This window comes from Leucoraja erinacea, chromosome 4, assembly GCF_028641065.1.
Source record: "Leucoraja erinacea ecotype New England chromosome 4, Leri_hhj_1, whole genome shotgun sequence".
NCBI classification, from domain to species: Eukaryota; Metazoa; Chordata; class Chondrichthyes; order Rajiformes; family Rajidae; genus Leucoraja; species Leucoraja erinaceus.
Window position 1 is genome coordinate 83,138,034 of NC_073380.1, and position 21,731 is coordinate 83,159,764.

The window sequence follows — 21,731 nt, forward strand, 5'->3', positions numbered from 1 at the left end:
GTAGTGGACTTCAAATGGGGGTGGTTGGAGAAAGCATGCTGCTTGCCTGTTGGATTTTCACTTATTGTAACTGCAGGAAAAATGTTCCCGATGTTGGGGGCGTTCAGAACATTGGGTCACAGTTTAAGAATAAAGGAGGAGGGGGGGCAGTTAGGACTGAGATGAGAACAAACTTTCTTCACGTAGAGAGTTGTGAATCTGTGGAATTCTCTGCCACAGAAGGCAGTGCAGGCCAATTCACTGGATGTTTTCAAGAGAGTTACATTTAGCTAACGACATCAAGGGATATGGGGAGAAAACAGGAAAGAGGTACTGATTTTAGATGAATAGCCATGATCATATTGAATGGCAGTGCTGGCTCGAAGGGCCGATGGCCTATTCCTGCACCTATTTTCTATGTTTCTATGCTTGAGTATATGGCAATAAAACTCGATCACTTGATTTTGAAGCATTCATGCATGGTGGAGGTATAATGTAGTCATAGAGTGATACAGTGTGAAAACAGACCCTTCGGCGCAACTTGCCCACACCCGCCAACATGTCCCAGCTACGCTACCTGCTTTTGGTCCATACCTCCAAACCTGTCCTATCCATGTATCAGTCTAACTTTTTCTTAAATGTTGGGATGGTCCCTGCCTCAACTACCTCCTCTGGCAGCTTGTTCCATACACCCATCTCCCTTTGTGTGGATAAAGTTACCCCTTAAAAAGTTACCTCTTAAAAATACTTCATACAAAAAACATTGAAATCATACTTCTACAGTGCACTAAAACATGATTTTAATACATCAAATTTCAAAACGTTCCTACCCTTCTTCCACACCCTCTCCCCACTCGGTTGCTCCACTCCCTCACCCAGTACCCCCAAGGTCAGTGATCGCACAGCCTCCCCCCTTTCAAAAACGCTCCAATCCAATTTAAAGCATATATATTGCATTCAAGTGTAAGTTATAAGAAACGCTACAGTGTGCACCATATTGCACAATTTCAAGCTGAAAAATGCAAATGTTGCATACCAATGAGACGGGGCACCCTCCTCCCGATCCATCCAACCCCCCCCCCCCCCGGTCGCGATGCTCCCTCGGGCTTGGTCTCTCGCAGATTTCCCACTCCCAACTCTCACCCAATGTTGGCAGCCCTGCACTAGGGGCACTGCGTTGATGATGGCAGCCTTTGCCTACAGTTTGACTGTTTTTCTGTATTTTTTTTAATTTGTAGTCAGTCTTAAAAGTGGGGGAGGGGGGTAGGGTAAGGAGGAAACCGTTTCCCAGTCACTTCCTGACGAGGACGCGACTATTTTCCGAGTCGCGTCCTCGCCCCCCCTCCTCGCGGCCTTTCCTGTCGGGGACCCGGATCAGAGTTTCAGCAGTGTTGACGCAGCGCTGGAGACATCGCAGAGCGGGCGATTGCGTTCCTGGATCACCGTTTGAGGCTCCGGAGTGTTTGGCCTGCTGCTTCAACATCGGAGCTGTGGTTCGTCGAGCTTCCAGCGCGGATGGCGCTGACCAACATTGCGGAGTCCTGGGATCCCTTTGCCGAGGGCCGCCAGAGTTGAATCCCCGCCCAGCGCGGCTTGTGGACTTCGGGAGCCGCGGACTCCGGTAGGAGGTGGCCGGTTCGGATGTCCAAGCCGCTGAGGATGTCCTCCAGTCCCGACGTCGGAGTACCTTCACCCCGGCGAGCGGGCCTGAACATTGGGCCCCCCTAGCGGTGACAGCGGGGCGTTCGGGAGCCTCCCCCGACCATGGGAGGACAACAGAGGAGGATTTTGGAGCCTTCCCTCACAGTGGGAAACTTTGATCCAGCAGTGTGGGGATGTCTGTGTTGAAGACTATCGTGTTCTGTGCTCTTTATTATTCGTATGGCTGTATGGTGACCACACATTTCACTGTACCAATTGGTACATGTGACAAATAGATGTATCTTGTAATTAATCTGAGGAAGGTCCCGATCCAAAATGTCACCTACCCATTCCCTCCACAGATGCTGCCTGACCTGCTGAGTTGCTGCAGAACTTTGTGTTTCATTGAAGTAGCAACTTTGATAAAGTCCTTTTACTACAATCGGTAGTACATTGATACTCCTTGATGCAATATCAATTTATCAAATATTTGATCATTTTGAAGATCTTTATTAGTTTACCACTCAACCTCCTCTTTGCAAGATCATTCTTTGCTGAAAGCAATGCCCTTTCCATTGAGCTCCAGTGCATCTACATCATTTTTGTAATAGGAAACTAAGAATACTGAGGTATTCCATCATTAGATGTCAAAATTAATAACATCCAGTAAAGTATGAACATTTCACAGGCTGTATCAAACATACATTTTCACACAGGCCACAAATTGCTGGCGTAACTCTGCGGGTCAGGCAGCATCCTGGAGAACATGGAAAGGTGATGTTTTGGGTCAGACTTCTACATAACATTAATTTCTAAACAATGGACAATCAAGAGCTTTATAATTAAGCAGCAAAAGTCCATTTGTTTTTCACTGAACGGAAAGTAAATACATTTGGTCACAGGTATGACCTTACATTGACAATATATAAACAAGCAATACCAACAGAGCTCCAGAAGTACTACAGCACTAACTTTCATTTAAATAAATGCCTTTAACACCAGAACATCCCAAGATGCAAAATATCTGGCTCTCAAACAATTCACTCTAGACCAAAGTCCAAACCAGATTAATCCTTCATCTTAAACTTCATCCCTCCTATCTCAACCTACCCTGTCACCTTCCATAATCGTAAAGGCACCAAAAAAAAGGTACAATCTTAAAAGAGGAAAGCATAACAAAATGCAGTGGAGACAGCCTTTGTATGATCAATTATCAGAAGACACAAATGGTGATAGCTTGTGCAGCAACCCATTGAAAAGGTTTCACAAAGTGTACAATTGAAATGCACTCTCAAAACACACAAGTTGACAACATTTTCTCATTTGGTGCAATAACATGTAACGCCAGAAAGTGGAAATAGATAGTCATACAGCATGGAAAACAGGCTCTTCGCCCCAACCCGTCCTCAAACCGACCAACATGTCCCATCTACACTAGTTCCACCAGCCTGCATTTGGCCCATATCCCTCTAAACCTGTCCTATCCATGTACCCATCGAACTGTTTCTTAAATGTTGCAATAGTACCTGCCTCAACTATTGAAACTTTCCTTTGGCAGCTTGTTCATCACACCCACCACCCTTTGTGTAAAAAGGTTACCCCTCAGATTCCTATTAAATATTTCCCCAGTCGCCATAAACCTATGTCCTCTGGCTCTCTAGCCCCCTACTCTGGGCAAGAGACTGTGTTCATTTGCCCAAGCTATTCCTCTCATGATTTTGTACACCCGTATAATATCACCCCACATGCTCCTGCGCTCCTAGGAATAGAGTCTAGCCTGCTCAACTTCTCCCTGTAGCTCAGGCCCTCGTATCCTGGCAACATCTTCATAAATCTTCTCTGCACCATTTCCAACTTGACAACATGGTGTCCAAAACCAAACACAATACTCTAAATGTCGCCTCACCAGCGTCTTACATAACTGCAACATGACCTCCCAACATCACTAATTAATTCTCTGACTGATTAAGGCCAATGTGCCAAAAGCCTTTTTGACCACCCTGATGACAACCAGAAATGCAGACAGTTGTAATTTAATAAAGATGCATTAGGTAAATGACAGCTGACTTTTCCACTTCTCTCTCTGAGACCAAAATGGAGCAATCATTTGTACCATGTTATCCAACATACACAAAATAAATTAAATTGTCTCCCAAAATGTGCAAATAACTTGTAATTAAGTATATTTTCTGAGTGGTTACATCTCACTAGTTCCAAACATGTAAACAAAGTTGAATAAATGCACAGCACAGTTGCATACAATACCTGCCCACTTTGTCAAACATGACCTTCCATAAATCCTGGCACAACTCCAGCACTCTTGAAACTAATTAGTTTAAGGTTTTTTTTTCCAAAAATTCTCCTTTATCATTTATCTCATTTTATTTTGACTTAAAATCTCTACCAAAGTCTATGATAAAACTGATATAATGGAGATTTTACAATTACACCATTTCTTAAACCATAAATTTGATTTACGGTTAAACTAAACTAAATACTGAGAACATACTTAAGACCAGAGCTTTCTGCAGTCCTTAGAAATGAGATAACATAAAACAGTACAGCACAAGACAAGGCCCTTCACCCCATAATGTCTGTGCCGAACATGATGCCTACTTAAACTAATCCGTTCTGCATTCATGCTCTCCATATCCCTCCATTCCATGCACATGCCCATCTTATAGCCTCTTAAATTGCATTATTGTATTGGCTTCTACCACCACCCCTGGCAGCACATTCCTGGCACGCTAGAGTTTTATTCTTAGACATATGCCACGATTTAAAAGCTGGATTGGATGAGTGTTATTATTTACTGGAAGAAGGTTCAACTGGGACTGAGGATTTACTTGAGGTTTGTGATATTTATCTGGGGCAGGTCAGCTTTCCTCAGTGGTCTCTTTTGCTAAATACATTCTGAATGAGATGTTTTCCAAAATACTTCCCAAAGCAAATGGCAGCAAGTAAAAAGGAAAGTTGCACAATTAGAACTGTTTCTAAATGCTCTATTCTACTTCATAAAAGAAGGGGGTATGGCCCTAAACACTGTACAATACACTGTGTAGAAGCCCACTTTGGCAATCAGGGAAGAGGGCCAACACCAAGATAGAGGTCAGATGGATCAGGCTAATTTCAAATTGTATGGCAAATGGTTAATAACCAGGTACGTAAGCCTCGTTTCACTTTTTAAATACACTGGCTTAGCACACAGGATGCATTGTCAGGAATGAGAGCCATAATAGAATCAGCACTCATCAGAGGACGGGGTGTGGCAATTTGTGACAAGTCTCCATAATTTCATTAATTTTAAAGTAGTTATGGAGGATAGGATTGGCCCACAAGGTAAGGTTTAACTGAGACAAGTCTGTTTTTGAGGGCATTAGCAAGGAGCTTGCAGAGATCAATTGGAAAAGTCTTCTTGTAGATAAGGGGACAACAGGCAAGTGGGAAGCTTTAAAATAAAAAAAAAGAGCAACAATACAGGGGCAGCAGGTTGCTATTAGGAACCCTATTATAAAGGGAAAAGCCCACCAATTTATGGAACCCTACTTGAGTTGAGATGTTGACACTCTGGTCAGGTAAAAGGAGGAGGCATATGTCATATTTAATCAGGATACTGCAAATTACTACATATGTGGAGCAGGACACAAGGCAGCAATCAGGATGGCCAAAAGGATCTGAAATGGAGCTGGCAAGCAAGGTTAAAGAAAAGTTCAAGAGATTCTACAGGTATATTGTGTAAAAGAATGGCAGAGGACAGAATAGGACCCTTAAAGATTGGCATGACATATTTGTGTAAGTCAAAAGAGATGGGGAGAGATATTAATTTTTAAACCTCTCATTCATTTTTACCGATGCAAAGATCAAGGAAGCTGAGAAATTGAAGCATAGGTATTGCAATGTCTTGGATCATATCTAAATTACCCAAGAGGCAGCATTGGATGCTCAGATCATGGTGGAAAGCTACGGATGAAAGTTCAGAGATCCATGCAGAGATATTTGTATCATCTTCAGCCACAGATGAAATTCTAGAAGACTGGAGGGTGGCTAATGTTGTATCATTATTTAAGATGGGCAGCAAGAACGAGCCTGGGAATGACAGGACGGTGAACCTTAAGTCAGTGGTGTGAAAGTAGGTGCAGGGGTTTCTGAAAGACAGAATCTACCAGCATCTGACAGCAGTATTTTGAAGAGATCACCAAGAGGATTGATGAGGGCAGGACAGAGGATAGTCTGTATGGATTTTAGCAAAGCCTTTGACAAGGTCCCTCATGGAAGGCCAGTCTGTAAGGTTATATCACATGTCATCCAAGGTGAGATAGCCAACTGGATTCAAAATTGACTGAGGAAGGGGTCAAAGAGTAGTTGTGGAGGGTTGTTTTTCCGATTGGGGGCCTGTGAATAGTGGAGCGCTGCAGCAACCAGTGCTGAGTCCATTACTGTTTGTTATATACATGAACCATTTGGTTGACAGTGCAGTTAACATTGTTTGTAAATTTGCAGATGATACCAAAATTGATGGCATTGTGGACAGTGAGAAAAATTATTTAAGTTTACAACAAGATTAAAATTAGTAGGAAAGGGGGGGCTGAGGAATGATAACACTGAATTTAACACTGACAATTGTGAATCAGAGTCTTATATCCTGGAAACAGGCCCTTCGGCCCAACTTGCCCACACCGTCCAACATGTCCCATTTACACTAGTCCCAGTGGCACACATCCTTCTAAACCTGTCCTATCCATGTCTTAAACATCGTGATGGTACCTGCCTGAATTACCTCCTCCGGCAGCTCACCACCCTTTGAGTGAAAAAAAAATTACCCCTCAGGTTCCTGTTAAATCTTCCCCGTCCCTCTCCCAAAATGGCTACTTGATCAATTCTCCTTTTAAATCATTTTGCTCCAAAAATATTGTCACTAAACTGCTTCTGCTTTTCTTGATCCAGCCATCACGCCGCACCCTCCCACACACACACACACACACACACACACACACATTTGTACGGTAACATTTTGAATGCCACAAGCTATAATGGGCAACGGATAAAGAAGATGAAACAGAACTCCTCGGAACAAAAAGCAGAGATAAAATACGCAAGCAAAATTCTCTACAGCAAGATCAACACTTAATGGAACCGGAAGCAATTAAGAATCAGCGACACATACTCAAGGACAAATTAGAAAAGCATACAATAGTCAAAACATCTTGTAATTTTAAACATAATTCATACACGCCATATACTGCAATAGATGTGTGGCACTCACGTGTTCTGTATTAGAAGCTTCCCATATGTCCGTGAGTGCAGACCAGACTCACAAGAGTTCTTTGAGCAAGTTCATTAGCTGTGCACATACATTCGCATTGCTTGTAAATGGACAATTAATTTAGAACTGCACAAGCTCTAAACCCCAACGATTTCATGATTTAGATTCCTGCCTGTCTAGAAATTAGCAGACAGCTTGCAGACTGCTCAATGTGTTCATTTTCTCGTGGTTAAAAATGAACTTGTCTAATCTTTCAAATAGGAAGCTGGTTTATGTTCAAAGTTGTAGAATATTTTACAACCCCTCCCGTATCGTGAAATTTATCTATTGCATCTGCTTGCAGGAAAAGTTCCATAAAACGCATCAGTACAGCTGGTTTTGCTGAATAGTCTACATGTTTGTGGTCATGGTTTAATAATCTTCTAATATATCAGTGTATACACTTAGTTTTATCTCTGAAGTCATATAATATGGAAAAATCATCAGGTTGCATTGAAAACAAAGAGTATTTTGATAATACACAAATGGAAATTGCTTAATATCATATCTAGAACCTAATTAAAACCAGGTGATTGCCATTTTCCCATTCGTCTAAGCTACTGTATACTATGTGGAACAAGTGAAAGTGCTCTGCATGCACACTACTCACTGTGGTTGATAGAGGAAAAGGTCAATGATATTGTCTCTGCCTTTGGGGTGGTTAAAGAATACGAACAGCGACCAGTGGATCAACCATGTCCTCTGTTGGAGAGATTGAAGAGGAGAACTGACCGACTGTGAGAAGGAAAAAGAAAAGAGACATTTTTAGTCTGCAGGTTGAACCTGGTAAGAACCTAATCTACCTGAAAGTGAACTAAATTAAATCTTTTGTCAGGGAATAAATACATTAAAAATGCTCACATTATTATCAATGGTTTCTTTAAGTCGCGTTAAGTCTTCCATTGCAGCTTCCCAATTCTGCATTAGTATCTCTGAAGCTAGTTTCCCCCAGAGTGAACTCAAGGCATTCCGATCAGTTGAAGGAACCTGAAAAAACATGAAGAAAACATATTATTATGTCGGAATATTTCAACCTAATGAATTTCTTCCGTCGCATGTCGCAGGTGAGGCAAACCAATCATAAACATAGGTAGAGGTTGCTTAAAGCTGGCATTATGGACATCCCAATAATCTCTCTTTTACAGTGTACAATTATGTACAATTGAAGCGTACAACTTAGCCCTTGCACAATAGTACTTGTTAATACATCGGAAGGTGATGAATAGTTAAACAGCTTTGCCAGAATTGGTTTGCTACCACAAACTTCAATATGACAGCAATCTGGCAGCTTCAAAAACGAGTTATATTAACAAAAGGATTCCTTGATTGGTATCCAGTATTTGTTCTGCATTTTCTATTACAACTGATAATGCCTGGCCAACAATGATTTAGCAGTTGATTAGATCAAACACCTTTAAAACAGCAGTGGTGCAACAAACTGCTGGAGACTTGGGTTCAATCCTGATCTCAGACGCTGTCTTTATGGAGTTTGCACGTTTGCCCTATGGTTTCCTCCCACATCCCAAAAACATGCGAGTTGGTAGGTGAATTGCCCTTAGTGTGTAGCTGAATGGTAGAAACCATGAAGAATTGATGATATTGTGGGGAGAATAGAAAATGATATAGGATTAATGTCAAGGCGTGGTTGATGTATAGTGTGGACTTCACAAGTTATAGGAGTAGAATTAGGCCATTCGGTCCACGAGTCTACTCCGCCATTCAATCATGGCTGATCTCTGCATCCTAATCCCATTTTCCTGCCTTCTCCCCATAACCCTTGACACCCGTTCTAATCAAGAGTTTGTCCATCTCTGCCTTAAAAATATCCAGACTAGAGTTGGAAGGAACGGGATTACATTCTGTGTGGCTTTATGATTAAACAAGAAGCCCAGAAAACACAACAAAGGAGACAACGGACAATCATTTCACAATTATTTCATATATAGAACCACGTTTAGAGAGAGAGAAAAAAGGCAACCATTCATCTGTTTTGTTTCTAAATTCAGGTGCCAAAATGCGCGGCTCACATCAAAAAGCTAAGAACTGGAAAATAAATAATACAGAAAAGGTCGGTTAGTATCTGTGAAGAGAGAAATAACTATTTATTTTCCGGTTCTGATAAAAGGTCATTTGACCCGATAGGTAAAAGCATAACAAAGCTTTAATTTGCACAGAACCTGGAATGTTTGAAGGTTCAAAGGAAATGCGGTGACATGGAGACACAAGAAACTGCATATGCTGGTTTCTGGAGCAAAGCACTAAATACTGGAGGAACTTTGCGCCATCAAGCACAGAATCACAGATATTTTATCATGTCCTTCTGAGTACTCGGAAATCTCATCCTTACTAATGGACTGTAAAATCTTAACAATCACTTAAGTCAGGCTAACTGGCCTATTGTTTCTTCTTTTGCATTGCTCCCTTCTTGATCAGTGGAGTAACACTTGGAATTTTCCAGTCCTCTGGGACGCTCCCGGCAAGCAGCGGGCCGGGACCTTTCCAGCAAGCAGGCCCGACTCGCCCGCTGCAGTCTCCAGCAGGACCGAGGACCTCGCCCAAAGGCTCGGCGGGATAAGTTCATAAGTGATAGGAGCAAAATTAGGCCATTCGGCCCAACATGTCTACTACACCATTCAATCGTGGCTGATCGATCTTTTCCTGCAAACCCCATTCTCTTGTCTTCTCCCCATAACCCGACACCTATACTAATCAAGAATCTGTCTATCTCTGCCTTAAAAATATCCATTGACTTAGTCTCCACAGACTTCTGTGGGTCGGGAACCTTCCCGAAAGCACGACGGACGGCGTGAATGGGAGGGAGCTGGGGAAGTCCGATGCAAAGAGCAAGGACCGGCAGGACGGTGAAGCAGGGTAATGCCTCCAGCTCCTTCAGGTAAGCTGCAGGAAGTGCCCCCGGAACACAAAGGAGAAGAGAGGGACGTTGGTTCGCGGAAACTGCTCCAATACGGGCACGACCGGACTTTGAATAATATATGCAAAAAGAATTTTACTGTGCAGTTACATATGACAAATAAAGCACTCCTGCGATTCTTACGACTCATGCTTCCACATTCTCTAAAGCCACCTCTATTAGACCCCTGCGATATAGTCCATTTGGACCGGGTGACTTGTCTACCTTCAGCCTCCCATGCACCTTCTCCTTTGTTATAACAACTCCACCAGCTTCTGCCCCCGATTCTCTTGAATTTCCAGCACGTTGCTGGTGTCGGCTTCTATGAACACTGACGCAAAGTGGCGGATTGAGTTTAATTTGAGCAAATGTGAGGTGTTGGACTTTGGAAGATCGAATGTAAGAGGGAAGTATACAGTTAATGGCAAGACCCCAAACACCATTGATGTACAGAGAGATCTTGGGGTCCAGGTTGATAATTCCCAGAAGGCGGCAACCCAAGCAGATAGAGTGGCAAGAAGCCCTATTCATCCGTCGGGGAATTGAGTAAAAGAGTTAGGAAGTCATATTGCGACTCTATAGGGCTTTGATTAGGCCATATTTGGAATATTATGTGCAATTCTGGTTGACCATTGCAGGTAGAATGTGCAAACTTTGGAGAAGGTGCAGAAGAGGCTTACCAGAATGATGCAAGGATTAGAGGGTATTGGCTATGAGCAGAGGTTAGATTGGTTTTCTCTGGAGGAATTTATCTGGAAGCTGAAGGGAGACCTGATGGAAGAATATTATGAGGGGCTTAGAATAAGTAGTTTAAACCTTTATTTCAGTGGAAATACCAAAAACGATAGGACAAAGCTTTAAATTGAGAGGAGCAGAGTTTACAGGAGATGTGTGAGGCAAGTATGTTGGGGTTTTTTAACTACACAAGTGTGTGTGTGCGTGCCTAGAATGCGCTGCCATGGTGGTAGTGGAGGCAGATACGATTGTAGTATTTAAGTGGCTTTTGGATAAGCATATGGATATGTAAGGAATGGAAGAATATGGATCACATGCAGGCAGAAGAGATTAGTTTAACTCTGTGTTTGGCACAGACATTGTGCGTGGTAAAGGCTGTTCCTGTGCTGTATTGTTCTACGTTCTATATTGGTGACAGGTTGGAGAGAAAGCGAGACTGTGATTCATGTGTGTATGTGATGAACGTGCAATCTTGGAGAAACTGATGTTAATTACAGATGATCTGCCCGGAGCAGTAGAGGAAGAAAAATATGGTGCAACCAAGATACAGCAAACTGCGGACACACAAAATGTGATATAAAAGAAGATGCTGGAAACATCCAATTGGTCAGGAATATCCCTGAAGAGAGAAAATTAATAGTGATATTACAGATTGATGACCATGTGAATGAACCAGTTTGGATACAGACTACAAAGACAGTCCTGAGACAAACTTAGCTTAGACGCATGTAGAAAGAGTCCCAGTACTGGGCCTTTAAAAGTCTAGAGGGATTGAATGTCCATGGTGAATAATGAGCAAGATGAAACTAAGGAAATGGAAAGCGGTGGACAGTTGGCGTGGATCTAAATGATAAGGCACCATCTCCAAAAAGAAAGGATGGAATCAAGGTAGGAAGAAATACATTCAGTGCAATATAAGGATGAAATGATGAGTCTACCAGTTCAGTCCTGCACCTGGATCTCGAGGAAGAGGTTAAAGTTAGCAGTGTATAAACGGGCCATCATAAAGCTGGAGATTGGCAAACTGTGTTGTACCTCAGAGTTGTTAAAATGCAAGACAAACCCAGTGAACAATGGGAGCTTTTTGTAGAACATATTATTTTTCCCCATTGGACTTCCTAACTCACAGCACTCATATAAAATTGATGCAAATCCAATTATTTATTTACAGCTGAACTCTTGCAATAACTGATGGACCGATAGTTGTTTGGAGGAATGTTTCAGCGGTTCTTGGCTTCTAGTATTTATTTGAAGCAATAGAAAGTAAATGACTAGCTGGCCGGCATCCTTAATTTCACTCCTAGGGGGAAAACAAATTGATTTTCAACTTAAACCTATGTGGTCTCTGCAAACAGTTCTTAATATTGGACACAAAAGGTTGTTAGTATTCTTAGATTTCTCTGCCTAGAAAAGGCAGCTGGCTGTTCATGAGTTGATCCACAAACCTACACTGGAAATAACTCTCACCTCCTTAGAAATAAAATAAAAGCTTTCATTTCAACTTTATATATTAAGGAATCCTGATTCATTTCCAGGATCACATTACATAACGTGGCATTAACTTCAACCTTAGAGAAGCACTGTAACATCTCAAATATCCTATCATGTATCAACACTTATGACTGTGAATCGCTTGGGGTGACTTATTGTTCGATAGTGAAAGCTATTACTGGTGGTAACAGTAGCATCGTTTTGACACCTGTGGACCACTTCCAGCGTATAAATCCTTCTAGCGTCTCCGTCCTTCCACGCACACTGTCAATTGTAACCATTGTGCAACCATAAAGAATGCAATAGATACCAGAGTGGGTATGCAACTGATCCAGAGACCCATTGAATCAGGCGAGTGATCTGGAGACATAAGTTCTCCACAGAAGCTGGGGAAGTTAAATTCAGCTAATGAAATAGTGTCCCTGAAACTATCAGATGCACCATGACTGCACGGTCTAATATTTACCACTGTAGAAACTTACAACTTTCTTCACAGTACCATACAAACTCACCAGCATTCTCAAGAAAGACAAGGAACATAGGAACAACACTACCACCACCTGCAAGTTTCCTCTCCAAGTCACACATTCCGTTAACTTGTAAAATATCAAAGTCATAAGGGTGGAAGTGATAGGAGCAGAATTGGGCCATTCGGCCCATCATCTCTACTCTGCATTCAATCATGGCTGAATTATCTCTCCTTCCTAACCCCATTCTCCTGCCTTCTCCCCATAACCCCTGACACCCGTACTAATCAAGAATCTATTTATCTCTGCCTTAAAAATATCCATTAACGACCTCCACAGCCTTCTGTGGCAAAGAATTCCACAGATTCGCCACCCTCTGACTAAATAAATTTCTCCTCATCTCCTTCCTAATGGAACATCCTTTAATTCTGAGGCTATGACCTCTAGTCCTATACTCTCCCACTAGTCGAAACATCCTCTCCACATCCACTCTATCCAAGCCTTTCATATTCGATCGTTTTCAATGAGGCCCCCCCCCCTCATCCTTCTAAACTCCAGCAAGCTTAGGCCCAGTGCCGTCAAACACCCACTCATTCCTGGGATCATTCTTGTAAACCTCCTCTGGACATCTCCCCAGAGCCAGTACATCCTTTCTCAGATATGTTGCCCAAAATTGCTCACAATATTCCAAATGCGGTCTGACCTGCACCTTATAGAGCCTCAGCATTCCATCCTTGTTTTTGTATCCCAGCCCTCTTGAAATAAAGGCTAGCATTGCGTTTGCCTTCCTTAATACTGATTCGACTTGCAAATTAACTTTTTGAGAATCCTGCACCAGCACGTCCAAGTCCCATTGTACCTCCGGTTTCTGGATTCTCTCCCCATTTAGAAAACAGTCTATGCCTTTATTCCTACTATCAAAATGCATGACTCCACACTTTGCTACTCTATATTCCACCTGTCACTTCTCTGCCCACTCTCTCAACCTGCCCAAGCCCTTCTGCAGAGTCCCTGCTTTCTCTACAGTCAATTTATTGCGACTGCTCTCAATCCTGAGAGTCACTTCGTCACACAGATTCAGGGCGCCAGGTCAGCAGCTTGCCACCAACTTCCCAAGTGTAATTCAGTGATAAATACTGTATTTCCAGCCAATACCAAAGGCACACGACTGATTAAAACTGCACACAAGCTACAATAACTGGTGCAAAAAAAAAAAAAAGCTATTACTATGCTCATGAGCTTGAAAATGAACAATATAAGCCTGGCTTATATTAGTTTTAAATAGCAGATGGGCAGGTTTGAAAACATTTTTCACGGATTATTCTATTCATATTTCTCGCATGCCATTTTCAAGCTCCCTTCTATACTGGCCAACTCCAATGCTTTCAGACTGGTTTGCAAACCGTCCCCAATCTATAATGATGTTATCAAGTAACAAGGTGTCATGGTCTCGATCGATATGCAATTTTTTTTTATCTGGTTCTAGGACGAAAGACAACATGTGGGATATCAGCTTACACAAGGGTGCCAAATCTCTCTCAAGGAGTTGTTGATGCTGAGCTAAAATTCCTTGCTCAACTTTGTGGTTAGCTTCGAGCATGAGGAATATATAAAATGCTTCTGCCACAGATCTACAAAATCTTGGGACAGTATAGCAACAAACTTCACTCACCTCCAGGAAATGGTACTCACCAGAACTCGAAAAAAGTAGAGGTATTCTGCTGCACCGGAATAATTACCGCACTCGTACTGGAATTTAGCGTATCGGTACAAGGTGTCTAAATATTCCTGACGAAACTACAAAATCAAAGTATACAATGCACAAAAGATGAGCTGAAGGAAAGTAAGACCTTTTTTTAAATTAAGACACTACCTTCTTCATTGGGAAGCAAACAAAATCCTGCACAATATAAATTAAGTTTGCAGTATTTAAAAACAAATTTTCCCATTAACTTTTCTTATGATGAAGTGATGCCATTACATTATTAACCTGATGTCAGAGTATATCCAAATTATTGATTTATTTTAACAACTAATGATGTCATCAGTTAAATAATCATTGACTGGCACTATTCAATGCGACGTCATTCTTTTCCTATCCAAACATTTGCAGAATCAATTGCATCTCAGGGCAAGTGTAATATTGGTCCTAACGCACTGCTTCATCTATTACTCATGATCGCTGTCATTCACTTCTCAGCAGCTGAGCTATAATATTATGCTATTGCTGGCTATAAATATTCATGATAATAAACACGTGTCCGTCACTTACCCCATGCTTTTCAGCTAAATAATCAAACAGCATTCGTCCATCCCTATTGGGAGAAAGAATAGTTTTATTGGAAACACATTCCATTTGCATTAATTTAAGACTGAAAGACAAAGGAGAAATCATACCTTATACTATTTTAAGAATGCTACATTTCTTGAAAAAAAACCCCCATCTATTTGAAATGAAGAACAATATCAACTTTTGGAAGTCTCCATCATCATCATCATCTTTTGGTGGATACATGTTGATGGAAGTTAAACCAACTCGTTGTACACATGTTCATACATATAATCACAATAGGTCAAGATAGATTCCTAAATAGGGCTAAAAGTTATTTCAAATCATACTAAATCCTCACTAGGTTCTTACAATTCAAAACACAATCCTGGTTTTCATTAGTCAAGAGTCAAGAGTGTCTTATTGTCATATGAAATTCTTGTGCTGCAGCACAACAGAATATGTAAACATTGTACACTGTGAATAACATAATAAATGGTTCACTTCTGCTGACCCCAGGAATCTTTAACCATTGAAGTAGGTGGAAGAGTGGTAGACAGACATTAAAGAGTAGGAAGAGCCAATTGCATCTTTCCCCTTCTCAGCCAGAGAATTTCACTGCAAACCAGTGATCCCATTGCTGGTTATGGGACAATTATGAGTCACATCATGTAACTATGCCTACTCTACATTTATATATGAAGGTAATATCCAACCACCTACAACTGTAAGGGAGGTCCCATTTCTCTTTGTTTTTACTTGCATCCTAAATGCAATTAACTCAATGCTGCTAAAATATAAATTACTAATGCAAAAAAATACTTGCAGTACATATGCATCACAGATGCTTGTAATTATAGATATTGAATAGAATGTTCTTCAGATGCTACAGTTAATTTTAAGAATCTGGCTTGATTCACTTGGTACACTCTGAGCAATTCATGAATAGGCTACATCAACACCCATAATGTGTTCTCCTACACAAAATTAATCCGTAGAATGTTAAAATTCGACAAATTTATAATTCACAGCATCATCAACTCCCAAGTTCCAGCCAGAGAAGCAGATCTATATAGGTATCATAGCATAACTGTCCAATGTTGCCACCCAGCCATTTTCATGAATGCATCATGTCAACAATTTAAAATCATAATGTGAGCTATCAGCAACTATGCAATTTAATGTGGCAACAAGCCATAGTTTAACATATTCTAGCTTTAAAAGAGCTATAACGAGTGAGGTGCCACAGGGATCAGTACTAGGCCCCAGCTGTTCATAATCTGCAACAATAACCTGAACGGGAGCTTCAAATTCAATATATCTAAGTTTGCTCAAGATTCATACATGGACATACAAGATGCAAGGAGAGTACAGAGACTCTTCTGGAGATACAAATGGGCTAAGTGAATAGATGGGGACATGTCAGATGAAATAATGGGGAAGGACATCAAGTTGGACAATTTGATGAAAAAAGTGTGTTTTTAAAACGTTGAGTTTTAACGAGTTTTGAGTATCGTGCTGAGACAACTTTGTGTATTCTCATGTGCGAATAACTCAAAGTTACCATGAAGATATATCAAGAAATTTGGAAAACAGGCAGAATATTGACCTTAACTACAAGATTATTTCAGAAAAACATTCAATCAGTACAGGAAGGAACTGCAGATGCTGGTTTAAACCGAAGATAGACACAAAATGCTGGAGTATCCCAGCGGGACAGGCAGCATCTCTGGAGAGAAGGAATGGGTGAGGTTTTTTGGTCGAGACCCTTCTTCAGACTAGGCAAATCAGTGCAGCTATCCAAATCGCTGTTGACACCACACCTGGAATATTATATAGACACAAGGGACTGCAAACACTGGTTTACAAAAAAGGAAATGTTGGAGTAACTCAGTGGGTCAAGCAGCATCACTGGAGGACATGGATAGGTGATGTTTCAGGTTGGGATCCTTCTTCAGACTGATTGTAGTAGGGGGAGAAAACAGGAAGAGGTGGGGTGGGACAAAGCCTAGCAACTGATAGCTGGATATAGGTGGGAGGAGAGAGTTTGATTGGCAGCAAGTCAGTGGCCCAAGGCAGAGAAGTTAGTATGAGAATGGGAAGGGAATTAATATGGTAAGCAAATGAAAATCTGGTGGTGAATAACCATACAACAACCATACAACAATTACAGCACGGAAACAGGCCATCTCAGCCCTACAAGTCCGTGCCGAACAATTATTTTCCCCTAGTCCCATCTACCTTCACTCAGACCATAACCCTCGATTCCTTTCCCATCCATATACCTATCCAATTTATTCTTAAATGATAAAATCGAACCTGCCTCCACCACTTCCACTGGAAGCTCATTCCACACAGCTACCACTCTCTGAGTAAAGAAGTTCCCCCTCATTTTACCCCTAAACGTCTGTCCCTTAATTCTGAAGTCATGACCTCTTGTTTGAACCTTCCCTACTCTCAATGAGAAAAGCTTGTCCACGTCAACTCTGTCTATCCCTCTCATCATTTTAAAGACCTCTATCAAGTCTATTAACCTTCTGCGCTCCAGAGAATAAAGACCTAACTTATTCAACCTTTCTCTGTCTTAGTTGCTAAAACCCAGGCAACATTCTAGTAAATCTCCTCTGTACTCTCTCTATTTTGTTGACATCCTTCCTATAATTGGGCGACCAAAATTGTACACCATACTCCAGAATTGGTCTCACCAATGCCTTGTACAATTTTAACATCACATCCCAACTTCTATACTCAAAATCTGTGGAATTCTTTGCCACAGAAGGCTGTGGAGGCCAAGTCAGTGGATATTGTTAAGGCAGAGATAGATTCTTGATTAGTACAGGTGTCAGAAGTTATGGGGAGAAGACAGGAGAATGTGGTTAAGAGGGAGGGATAGATCAGACATGATTAAATGGCTGAGTAAATGATGGGCCAAATGGCCTAATTCTACTTCTATCCTTTATGATCTTATAGAAACATAGAAAATAGGTGCAGGAGTTGGCCATTCGGCCCTTCAAGCCTGCACCGCCATTCAATATGATCATGGCTAATCATCCAACTCAGTATCCTGTACCTGCATTCTCTACATACCCCCTGATCCCTTTAGCCACAAGGGCCACATCTATCTCCCTCTTAAATATAGCCAATGAACTGGCCTCAACGTTATGAAATGGTCGTTCTAAGGATGCTACATTAGGACCACCGAATTCAGTAGATGAGATTAGAGGAGGTTCATGTGAGCCCTGTCCCACCTGGAACAGTGTTAACGTCCCTGGATGGATGCAAGGGAGAAACGATAGGGACAGGAGTTACATATCCTGCAGTTGTGGGGGAAAGTACCAGCCGAAGGGGTGGTTTTGACAGGAACGAATAAGTAAACCAATGAGGAGCAAGCAACTGTGGCAAGTGGAAAGTGGTGGGGAAGGGGAGATGTGAGTGGCGGTGAATTCATGACAACGGTGGTGGCAATGTCAATGTGTTGGATGTGGCGGCTGATGGGGTGAGAAGAAAGGACCAGGGGAACTTTATCCTGTTCCATCTGGGGTAGGGGGCAGAAAAGAGGGTGCGAGAACAGAACTATCGAACACAGAGGAGACGCTGATCCATGATAGTGTAGGGGAAACCACGTTTATTAAAGATAGAGGGTAGAGAGATCAAGAAAGGCGAGGTCAGAGATAGTGAGTCGAGGGCAGGGTTAAAGTTGGTGGTAAAGTTAACAAAATCAACACGTTTTGCACAGGTACAGGAAGCAGCACCAAAGCAGTCATTGATATTGCAGAAGATAAGTAGGGACTTCTCTCCATCACAGGGGTCAGATTATCAACTGACATCCCCTATAAACCACGTTCCCACAATCATCTGTACCAGACCATAGCCTCCATCTACTCCCATGATGAACTTTGATCTCTCAACTTTGAACAAATGGTACAAGATAGTGCTAGAAACATGACAATCCTGTATATTGCCTCAGTGTAATTTACTATTCTTATACTTGCGTACGATCATGCTTATGTATAGTAAGATTTTTACTGAACTGCATGCAAAAATAAAAATGTCACTGTACCTGGGTATGTGGGGAAAAAGGGATAATTGAACCATTGAATATTCAATTCATACAGTATAGATGAAAGAGGCCAAATGGTTTTTCCTTCCTTATGCTCTCCTATATCTAAATGCTACAAATATTTTAATCTGCAATAACTATTAAAATTACATTTTAACAAAGTTTTATATTTTAATTTTTTTACTATTCAAATCTTTAACACCAAAATGTTTGATATTAAAAAGTCAATTAGTAAACTGTAATTTATCTTCTCCGTGGTTTATTGTTCAAGGATCCTTTACGACGTCACAGTTGCAGGGTGCTTGGGATCCTTCAAAACTATTGTGGGTAAAGTAGCTCTTACCACACAGGTTGCTGAATGTTTCTACTTACACTAAGGAGAACAGCATTAAGCCCAGGTTGTCATTCGGAAAAAAATCTTATTTTTCCTTTCAATAAAAATCAAGTGCTTGCACTACAGTTTCTGTAAACTGCTGATTGAGTTCACTACTCGCTTTCTCTGTAGACATGGATCGCAGAAATGGCCATAGCCAAGGCGCCATGTCTTCACAGTTTGGCGTGAGGGATTGTAGACAAGGGCCTGTGACTGCATAAATAATTTAGCTTTTTCAAAGCTCTTCCTCCTTCAGCCCGTTAGCCAGAAAACTGACATCAAATCACAAAAGAAATCTTAAAACTATATAGTCAAAAACATAGCCACGGGACTGTGTTCGGTCGCACCTTAAACAGGCAGAAAGAGACAGAAAATAGTTCAGGTATTAGATCCTCAGGAGTTGAAGGCAACAGCCACGGGTGGGGAAACAATTAACAGTGCTGGTGCATAAGAAGCCAGATTTTTAAACATTAAATACGTAGCAGAAATCATTAAGCTGTATTAGCAAGCGTCAACAGGAGAGGCGATAAAATGTAACAGTGCAATGCACTGCAGCAGCTCTTAATCTGTCATTCTCAACATTTACTCAAAGCCTGAATTATTCATTCAAGCTTCTAGTATTCTTGAACGATTGACTCAATTAAGATCAAACTTCAAATGTTTCATCAATCCTACTTGTTGCAAACAAATCATTGTTTCTATGAGTAATGTTGCAGGAAGTTATATTTCCCTTAGTTTGTGTTAATCCACCAGCAAACAGCATGGGTAAGAAATTATGATAATTATAGGCAGACATTGTCAGCGCAATAACCCTGGAACGCCATTAAAGTTCAAAGCCAACTTGCCTCAGCCTTATGGCACTGCCCTTGTCCTGAAGCACAATTATACAAGGATTTAACTTCAAACATTCAAGCAGCATGGGGCACCTAAATTACACTTAGATGACAGCAAGAACAACCGGATGAGCACAACTGGTTATCATACATAAAATAGCAGTCACCATTCTATTCTTTCTTCAAGGACCTTTCCACACTAAAGAGTTTGGTCCATGCGCATCGCAGTATGTAATTTATAAATATCTTCCAAACATGAAAAGGGAAATGAAGACCACCTGTGCAGCACGTGACTATCATCCCACAAGCTGAACTTGATGAATATATTTCAGCTCAATCCCTAGTTATCTTATATTTCTTACAAATGTGCATCTTTGCAATGAAATAGCAGGGAGGATAAAAACAGGCAAAACAGATTCATCTCCACTGCAGTATTAGATTTTGGCTACTTTCCAACAATCCTTTAGATTTGTCGCAGACAGCTAATGGATCTAAATCCCTGTAGAAACTGTGCAAAATCTGACAGTTATTGGGATTTTTACAAGGTTCCAACCTGCTATTACTGTAAATGACACAACAGGTCAACTTCAAACAATTCAATCGATCACTGGCTTTTAAATCATTCAAAGAATTTTGCACCATATTGCTCAGCTTACATTTTTTGTCATTTGTAACTTGTCAACCAATATTTTATTGGTTAGACCACCATTTTTGCCTAGAATCACCATTTCTGCCTAGAACATTAGCCAGAATGAACTGCTTGATATGATGGTCACTGAAAAAATGGAGAATGTCTCACTGCTGTCTGTTATTCATATTCTTGTGTATAGATTGTATTAAAGAAACACTATTATTTTGTTGTGGCCAGTGCCTATAAGGAAAACAATCCAAGGGCTGGGTCAACATTTCATTCCCTTTATGGACACCAATTTCCTCAAATGTAAAACTGTTCCAAGTCTCAATGATGTCCATGTGAATCGGCAAGACGGGGTTTGTCTCAAGGAAGCCATGTAACAGAACATTAACATATTGCAAGAATTCAGTTAACATTTTGAAACAATCAAACAATAAAGGTGGGACAGTTGTCACAAAAGCATACTCTTGGGCACAAATCTTGGTTTCTGTCGACTTCCAATAAGCAAGAGCATCATCGGGTCAACATATGGAACCAATGCTGGTGTGCATCCCTTCCAATATGGTGACACATTTTAAGAAGGTATCATTTACTTAGATTTCCAGTAATTCCCCACAGGATAACCTTGAACTGAAACCAAAACATGGGACGAAAATCAGGCAGCTTGGCACACTGTGATTAAAAATGGGAAAAACATAGAAACATAGAAAATAGGTGCAGGAGTAGGCCATTCGGCCCTTCGAGCCTGCACCGCCATTCAATATGATCATGGCTGATCATCCAACTCAGTATCCTGTACCTGCCCTCTCTCCATACCCCCTGATCCCTTTAGCCACAAGGGCCACATCTAACTCCCTCTTAAATATAGCCAATTAACTGGCCTCAACTACCTTCTGTGGCAGAGAATTCCACAGATTCACCACTCTCTGTGTGAAAAAATGCTTTTCTCATCTCGGTCCTAAAAGATTTCACCTTTATCCTTAAACTGTGACCTCTTGTCCTGGACTTCCCCAACATCGGGAACAATCTTCCTGCA

The 21,731-nt window shown here is 41.3% G+C and overlaps 1 protein-coding gene across 1 annotated transcript in view; it reads right to left on the bottom strand.

The window, feature by feature from the left end:
* The window catches only part of LOC129696620 (eukaryotic translation initiation factor 3 subunit E), a 180,676-nt gene that overhangs the window by 114,856 nt on the left and 44,089 nt on the right, over window positions 1–21,731 (bottom strand). Inside the window, exons 4-7 of the mRNA XM_055634678.1 lie at window positions 14,799–14,841; window positions 14,219–14,323; window positions 7,784–7,909; window positions 7,533–7,657 (exon numbers count right to left, since the gene is read on the bottom strand). Of these exons, the coding sequence (XP_055490653.1) occupies window positions 7,533–7,657; window positions 7,784–7,909; window positions 14,219–14,323; window positions 14,799–14,841 (399 nt within the window). The remainder of the gene's footprint in view (window positions 1–7,532; window positions 7,658–7,783; window positions 7,910–14,218; window positions 14,324–14,798; window positions 14,842–21,731) is intronic.